Source organism: Elephantulus edwardii, unplaced genomic scaffold, assembly GCF_000299155.1.
Source record: "Elephantulus edwardii isolate Elephantulus edwardi_28Jun2011 unplaced genomic scaffold, EleEdw1.0 scaffold00429, whole genome shotgun sequence".
Lineage (NCBI taxonomy): Eukaryota > Metazoa > Chordata > Mammalia > Macroscelidea > Macroscelididae > Elephantulus > Elephantulus edwardii.
Window position 1 is genome coordinate 109,593 of NW_006400179.1, and position 9,088 is coordinate 118,680.

Sequence of the window (9,088 nt, forward strand, 5' to 3'; positions counted from 1 at the left end):
GAGATGATATCTCATAGTTGTTTTGATTTGCATCTCTCTTAGAGCTAGGGACTTTGAACATTTTTTCATGTGCTTGTTGGCCATGTGAGTATCTTCTTCAGTGAAGTGTCTGTTCATATCCTGTGCCCATTTTTCAATTGGATTATTTACCTTTATCTTATTGTGGTGTCCAAGTATTTTATAAATTCTGGATGTTAAGTCCCTTATCTGACATGTCATTACCAAATATTTTTTCCCAGTCTGTGGCTTCTCTTTTGACTCTATTGGAGAAGTTTTTGGATGTGCATAGGGATTTGATTCTTAGAAGGTCCCATTCATCTATTTTATCTTCTCCCGGTTGTAGATTTTCCAGGATACTTGGAAGACTTTGTTTACAATAGCAAAGAGTTGGAAGCAACCTAAGGGCCCATCAACAAACAAATGGATAGAGAAGCTGTGGTATATCCACACAATGGAATACTACACCGCATTGAAAAACAAGGAACTCATGCAATATTATTCAAAGTGGGTCACCCTGGAAGACATTATGTAGAGTGAAATATCTCAGTCACAAAGTGACAAATACTGCATGGTGCCACTGTTGTAGAATGGGTCTGACATCAGGGTTGGGGTATGACAGAAAAAACTGGATAAATGATGTATATTGTATTGAAACAGATGAGGGAAAGAACAGATTAGAAGTGATATATGATTGAGTATTATGGAATACAGAATTAAGGTTGCATAGAGAAGTGTACTCGGGGTGGAGGGTGGGGGACAAAGGGATGTGGGAATTGTATACTAATGAAGGAATATTTTTTTTTGTTCTCTCTTGGGAGCGAGCTGGTGGGGAGGGGTGGGCAGGGAGAAAAGTGTGGCAATGAATGAATGGAAATCCAAAACCTCTGTAAATGTCTATTAAAATTAATAAAAAAAATCTTGAAAAATATACAAACTCTTTACAATGGGATATTAAGACTATTATTCAGCCTCACCTTCTCTGGTTTTCTGTCAATTGTAGGAATAAATAAAGCCCTTTGTTATTACAGATTAAAAAAAAATAAATCCCAAATCCTTGGAAAAATGTGTGGGTGTAGGGGTGTGTGTAGGACAATCTCTATAGTTTTATAATAGTACCCAAAGGGGGAAAATAGCATTTGATTAATAAATTTTAATTAATCCTAATTCAGAGCTAGATACATATGTGGATAGGAAGTAATAGTAAAGATGTCAAATTCTCACTGCTAAGTATAGGAAGTAATATTAAAGATGTCAAATTCTCACTGCTAAGTATAGACAGTTAATTTCTTTTTCAATGTTATTTCTTGGTAGGTGCCTTTAAGAACATTCTGACTCATGATGATTCAGTAGAACTGTTAAAGAGTTTTCTAGGCTATAATCTTTACAGGAGTAAATAGTAGTAGTGTGGATATATTCAAAGAAGCCTAAAATTTGAAAAGCTACAGTTTACATTGCGATTTCAACAAATCTGATTTAAAGGGTTCATAATGATTTGAAAGGAGCTCTGGTGTATCCTAGTGGGTTGTGCTGTCAACCCTAATGCTGACAGTTCAGATTTATCCACTACTGCTTCACAGGTGAAAGATGAGCCCTCTTCTCTCGTGGAATTTACAGCCTCTGAAAAGTTGTTGGAAAGATCTGCTGTGAGTCAGTTCAAACTTGACAGCACATATCATAATGCTTTGAACAGAATATAAAGGCATATTTAGAAAAAAAGAGGCAAATAAAATCACATAAATTTCTATGTACTTAGTCTTAAAATTAATTATCTAGTTTTAAAAGATGATATAAGCAACATTCAAATATAATATGGTAAAATATTTTCAAATTTTATTTTAACAATCACAACTATTGCGAATTAATTCATCTATTGTCCATGCAAAACTTACCCGGCTCATGAATCATGTAATGCACCCAGCCTAGACTCTGTTGAACACCAAGTCTCCTCCACTCCTCTTCAGACATTAGGTGGGTTTTGGGTACTTGTTTGGAAAGTTCTCTGGGTAACATGACATGCCTATTTTTTAAGATACAAATATTAGTGGTTTCATACAAATATAGCTTTCCTACAATTATAATCTCACACATCCATCATTATATTTTAAATCTGAGTGTTTAATCTCAAACCAAAGTTATTTAAGAAGTGTATACAGGCAAAAGCAAAGCACATTTTATTCTAATAGTTCCAAGAGACAACTAGTTGTCGCAATCCTCAAGAATGGAATCCCAAAATAAGTTTATCAGTATCTCAAACTTGTAGCGCGCTCTATCCATATGACTGTATCTTGGTCAACAGGATATAAGTAAGAAATATGCAACTTTTTTGAAGTATCCTCAATGAGAAAAAAAATCACTTTTCCCCCTTTTGGCAAAGACACAGACAGCTAATGTGATCAGAGAGCTAAAAGCAAGAGTGCAATACGAGATAACTGTAAATTGAGGACAGTAAAGCAACAGAAGCTAAGAAGCCTGGTATCTGATTATGAAGCTGCCATCCCAGCCCAAGACTTTTTACACATAAGCTACAGGTTTGCCGAGGATAGGTTCTTGTATACTCCTGTAGTTTTATTCTTCAAATGCACTCAGCTCAAAAATCAAACACAATATACATATATACTCCATTATTTCACAATCTTCAAGTTACTCACTTAACTCCAAAAGTGCCTCTTTCCATTTCCTAAATAGGCACACAGTAATTGTTCAACATCAAAATACTATTATCTTGTGAAATTCTTAAACACCCTTCCTCTTTTTAGTATTATATTATGTAATAAGACTTATAATCAACTCACAGTCCCATTTTTACCATTTTCCAGTTGTGCTAAATGGTTTACAGGGAGCTATCTATAACCATGGAATTTTTTTTTTACTAATAAAGGATATCTGTCAAGTCAGCTGACTGAGGGGAGAGAACACGATCTGGATTATACTTTTTGGCAAACAAACTTAAAAACTCCTTTGCCTTTTGTAAGCACCCATCTGTTCTCAAATTTATCTAAGTACCCTCAAGCTATTATTTAAAGTATCAATTTAGTTATTACTCGGAGACCAAAAGTCTTGGAATAATTCTGATACTAGCCTGCCTTGAGGCCTCAAAGTCAATTTACTTTACCATGGACAACCTAAGGATGTTCCCAAATTACAGAGAACTACTAGTTGACTCTTCTACATACCTAATCAGTTAAACTCATTCATTCTTAGAATTCAGCTTTTGAGGCTTTATACAGAGCCCAAGGAAGTTCTGGTAACACAGTTCACAGGTAGGGGTGCTAGCCAACAGGTGGTGCCTCTTTGGTGGTTTAAATCCACTAACAGAAAGATAGGTGATCTACTGCAACCTAAAAATGAGTTGGAGGGTCAGCTATAAACTGGTTCTGTAAAGAGTTGAGTATACAGAGCCCTAGTGGTATAGTGAGCTACGTGTTTTGGTCTACTATCCAAAAGTTGATGAAGATGCGGTGGTCTCTTCCCATTAAGATTTATAACCACAGAATGTCCCCATGAGTCAGAGTGGATGGGATGGCAATGGGTTTGGGGGTTTTATAAGGCTATACAATTAATCTGTTATTATATTTCTATTTAATACAATAATTAGGGCTTACTCTCAAAGAAAAGGGAATGCTAATTAGCTTTGGTACCTTTCTTTTGATTATATACAAACCTACTAAGATACAATTTAGGAATTATCCTACTTTCTCCATAAAAACTTGAAATAGGCTTTCTTCAAGGGCTGATAAACTGTTTTAAGTAGTTTCACGCACACATGCAAATTCTACTAAAGTTTTTCTGCATCTAGCAACACTAAATAAAATCCAGTATCTTCAGGGTTTACTAAAGTCAACACCACAAAATGCAGTTAGAAGGGAATACTGAAACTTAACAGTTTTTTACATCTTATGCTGCTCTATCACCTACAAACCACCATGCGTCTATGATTTATTTTCCCATTATAATGCATTTCCCATTAAAGGTATCTCTAGAGATTGGCTACTGATCTGTTTCATAAAGATGTGTTTATCAATGAAAAACCAAATCAACTCTAAAATACACTATGTAGCATATATATACACACACACAATAAAACACTTCAGATATGACAGGATTTTCTTCTGCACATTATTATAAACAAACCATTAGGAACTTATCAGTGATAATGTTAGTATAATAAAAGTGAAAAATAAGATGAAATCAGTGAAGTGGGGGAACGACAGCCTTTTTAACAAATGGTGTTGGCAAAATTGGAAAAATATCTGCAAAAGACTCAAGCAAGACCCACACCTCACTCCATACACAAAAACCAACTCAAGGTGGATCATGGACCTAGGACTAAAACCAAGGACTATAAAATTCATTACAGAAAAGCTAGGAACAACACTAGAAGTCCTAATCCACAACATAAACAGTCTTCCCAGTATCCTGGAAAAGCTACAACCAGGAGAAGATAACATAGATGAATGGGACCTTCTAAGACTCAAATCCCTATGCACATCCAAAAACTTCTCCAGTAGGGTAAAAAGGGAAGCCACTGACTGGGAAAAAGTATTCGGTAATAACATATCAGATAAGGGACTTATATCCAGAATTTATGAAATACTTGAGCACCACAACAAGATAAAGGTAAGTAATCCAATAGAAAAATGGGCACAGGATATGAACAGGCACTTCACCGAAGACGACATTCAGATGGCTAACAAACACATGAAGAAATGCTCAAAATCCCTAGCCCTAAGAGAGATGCAAATTAAAACAACTATGAGATATCATTTCACCCCAGTCAAAATAGCAAAATTTAACAGAACAGCAAGCAACAAATGCTGGCGAGGTTGTGGAGAAACTGGAACCCTGATTCACTGTTGGTGGGAGTGTAAAATGGTGCAACCCCTGTGGAAAGCAGTATGGCGCTTTCTCAAAAAGTTGCAAATAGAGATACCATTTGACCCAGCAATTCCACTACTGGGAATATACCCTGAAGAGACCATAGCTGACATCCAAGCAGATATATGCACACCCATGTTTATTGCAGCTTTGTTCACAATAGCAAGGAGTTGGAAACAACCTAAGTGCCCATCAACAAACGAATGGCTAGAGAAGCTGTGGTATATTCGCACAATGGAATACTATGCTGCATTAAAAAACAAGGAACTCATGCAATATTATTCAAAATGGTTGACTCTGGAGAACATTATGCTGAGTGAAATATCCCAGTCACAAAAGGACAAATATTACATGATGCCACTGTTGTAGAATGGGACTGTCCTTGGGGTTGGGGAGAGACTGAGTAAGATGGGTTCAATAATGTATACTGCACTGAAACAGAGGAGGGAGAGAACCGTTTAAAAGAGATATATAACTGGGTATTTCTGTCATCACAGGAGACTAGAGCGAGGGCTACATGGTGGAGGGGACCTGGGGGAGGGTTTGTAAAACAATGAAAGAATCTTTTCTTTTACTTTTCCATAATTTTTGGACTCATGTACTTATAACTTGTTAGTCAAATTTGTGTCTTCTAGGTTGCAACACCCCCATGATACATCTTCAAGGATATGAACATGTACGGCCAAGCACAATCAATAAGAGTGCATCTAAATTCCAAAATCAATCTCCATAATAGTCTATGTGTTTCCTACTGCCAAAGGGGCCCTTTAGAGTAGTGAGAGAAGATCTTCACCCTGAAACCCACAGCGTCCCTTTTCAGCAGGAAGTAGCTAAGAGAATACGCCATCCCCTTTTCCTTATGACTCAGGGTGAAGTCTCTCTCAGGGAGGAGTGATAGGGAATGGCAAAGGACACACTGACAAAGAAGATTAATCAGAACTGGCTTTGACAAGCACTGTGGCATTTGGACAAGAACAAACTGGGAGGAGGGTAGAGAGAATAGTGCAACAATGAATGAGTGGAAGCCCAAAATCTCTGTAAATGTTTATGAAAATTAATAAAATATAATTATAGAAAAAAAATAAAAGTGAAAAATAAAACTACTACTAATTTTAAGATATGTAATTATGCTCTCAGCAAAAAACTCTCTATGGAAAACACGTTTCATAATCTAGCTCTTCAGATTTTGAAAACTATTAGAGTTCAGTATTAACCCCTTACAGCCCATGCCCACTGTGCTCTGGGTAAGTACCATATAAATATTTCTGGTGAAATGCATTGGGGGGGGGGGGGAGTGGAAAGAACAGACAATAATTGTGTACTAAGTTTACAAAAACCTGTTTTCAGAATTGTGAACTGCGCAATGGTCATCGTGGTAAATGCCAGCACATTAAGAGGATGAAATAGGAAGATATAGCAAAATACTAGGACTGGGGAAAACCATGCAGACTGATTTACTAATCTGTAAAGCTGCACAGTGAGGGTGCAGCAAGAAAAATACTATTATGTTCCTCGCTGCTCAAAGAACCTTACTGGAACTCTAAGCTGCAAAGAGAATTGGACATCCGGCAGCTCTGCTCAGTAGGCCAAGCCCTTCTCCTCCACAGCCTGGCAGTTCCCGGATGCCCAACTGGAGTCCCCAGAGGATAATGGGCTCCAGTCTAAAGTCCATTGCACACAGCAAGGTGGTCAATTAGGCTTATGCCTATCCCCAGAGCTATTTTCCCCAGAAACCGCATCCTAGTGCAGCATTTTAGGGCCCAAAGCAGTAATCTTCAGGGGCCAAAATAAATTAAAAAAAAAAAAAAAAACAAACCCTAAAAAAAAAAACCCACCACACGCATCTAAAGAGGCCTACCGAAGTTTCAATTTATTAATAAAATGAAGCCCCCTTCATGTCTTCAAATTACGGTTTCTGTTAAAGCTAGCCATTTTCAAGTCCTAATCTGGAGCCAAACATAGACTAGTTTTTCAAAATTCCCCCTCAAAGAAAGTTTTTAACTTAACAAAATAAAAAACCCACCAAACGCCCGAAACCCAAAAATTTGGGCACATCCTGCCTGCCTTGCTGCCTCTCTCGGCGACCACGGTCGCAGGTGGGTCGTCCCCGGAAGGGACTGCGAAGGGACCTGGCTGGGAGGTGAGGCTGCCGGGTGCCGAAGCTGTGGGTAAGAGATTGGGCAGGCTTGGGGAGGGGCCCAGCATGTCGAGAGGCACGACCAACTCTAAACACCGTGGAAATGCAGCTTGGGGCATTTCCCAACTTATCGGGTCTTGAGCCCTATCTCAATCGTACTTCAAGGAGGGAAACAAAGTGGAAATGAAAACGGTAAATGCACATGTAGTCAAGGTCACGCTAGCAGAAGGCTAAGACACTGTGCTGCGAAAGTATGCTGGGGTGGTTTAAAGGCTCTGAAAACCCGCTCATTTACAGACGGAAACAAAGGGCGAAAACAAACCGAATGCAGAACTAACTCACGGCGCACATCCCAATCTGGCCACAGAGCAAAAATGAGCCGTGCGCGGCAGGGCCCACGACTCCGGACGCCCGCGCGCCCCAAGATCCCCTCCGGCCCCCCAGTTGCTCCATTCCAGGATGTGCCCTTCGCCTCTTGGACTGCTTACCGGTACTCATAGTGCTCGTCGAAGTACTTGTCCGAGTAGTAAATCTGCTTGTGGGCCATCCTGCTAGCAACGCAGGTCAGGAACGCGGAGCCGAGAGCTGGAACAGCTAGGAACGCACCTGGCCAGGAAAAAACGACACAACTAAGCTCAACCGACCAAAGGCCGAAAGACTGAAGTTTGAATCCTACAGCCCAAAGCTGATTGGGCGGAAGAATCAACCAATTACCTTTTGCGACAACTGCGAAAAGGCCGGGGCTGACTCCTGCCCTATCGATACCGCGCCTCTGCTAAATTTGTTTGCATGATAAACCAATGAGAGACCTGTTGCGATGTCACGTGAAAGAATTAGAAGCGTAATGGGGCGTTAGGTCGGGAACGCCCGCTTGGCTCGGGGAGTGGTTAACAAAATAAAGGGTTTTTACGTTATGGGCGCAAAGCGCATGAGCAGGGGCTTAGGCGTGTCGTGTTTTAGAGCCGTTGGTCTAGTGGAATTGTGATGGTAGCCACAAAGTTATAAGAGTGCATGGTCAATAGGTTTTCTTCACTAAAGCCAAGGAGTTGTGCACCCCCATGAGAAACCTCTCAGATTCGATGGCAGTTCCTTGTCGGGTTGCTTTCCCTCAGCTTAACTAAAGACAATCTACGTTTGGTGGCGTGGTCACTGTGGGGAGTGGGGGTGCAGTCCACATGCGCCAGGAAAAGGCAGGCTAGGTCCACCTGCCACTGGGTGGGCGTGGGAGCCCACACCCCATAGCATTTGCTTATTTGTGGCAGAGGAATGAGCTTGGAGCCCAGCAAGGGGCGGGGGCATGGCTGTCCTCCGTGGATTGGGTGTAACTAAAGGATGTGGAAGACATTGTGAGGAAGGGTAAGGGGCCAAAGAGACATCAAGTAGGGAGTTCTGCCATGGCCTATCCTAAACACCAAGCCTGAAATTGACTGCAGCTCCTCTTACTGCGCAGGATCCAGTAGATCTGACTCAGTACTTCCAGGGGTTTAAATAGTCGGGGAAGCAAACTGACTCACCCAGAACTGGCTGGTTAATTACAAGCCAGACTGAAAGCGACCTTTCAGTCAGCAGCCTAATTAATTCTCAATCCAGTGGGCCACCGAGGCCTTCTTCATAGTCCTGTAGAGGTTATTTAAATTGAGGGCCCTGAGAAAGTCACCCTGCCTTGCTTATGGTCAGTAAAAAGGGCAGAGGGACAAGCTCAGAGGAGGGCAAGAGGAAATCCCAGGCTGGTGTATCCACTCTGACAACTTCCTGCGTGTGTAAGCACAATGCAGGCCCTGTAACGGCAGCATCTTTAACTTAAATTTTTAGGTATGAAGACTAACAGTCTTTTCTTGCTGTACGTCTTGGGAGGACTGTATAAAGAACTCAGTAAATGGGTATTTAGAAATTTTTACTAAGAAATCAACCACATATACTTCTCATGATTGCTATGGAAGAATGGTTTCTGGAAAGAAGAGAACTTTAATAACCAAAAGCAGAATTCAGATTATGGAAAATTGGAGAGAAAAATAACCCTGCAGCTGACAAAAATCTGACTTCTGAAGATTGTTATTGTGTAACATCAAGTTGGAT

The 9,088-nt window shown here is 40.3% G+C and overlaps 1 protein-coding gene across 1 annotated transcript in view; it reads right to left on the reverse strand.

Moving 5' to 3' along the window:
* Positions 1-7,559, reverse strand: part of LOC102845157 (cyclin-dependent kinases regulatory subunit 2-like) — an 8,123-nt gene extending 564 nt beyond the window's left edge. Inside the window, exons 1-2 of the mRNA XM_006902558.1 lie at positions 7,501-7,559; positions 1,892-2,017 (exon numbers count right to left, since the gene is read on the reverse strand). Coding sequence (XP_006902620.1) covers positions 1,892-2,017; positions 7,501-7,559 — 185 coding nt within the window. The remainder of the gene's footprint in view (positions 1-1,891; positions 2,018-7,500) is intronic.
* Positions 7,560-9,088: the final 1,529 nt, after the last annotated feature.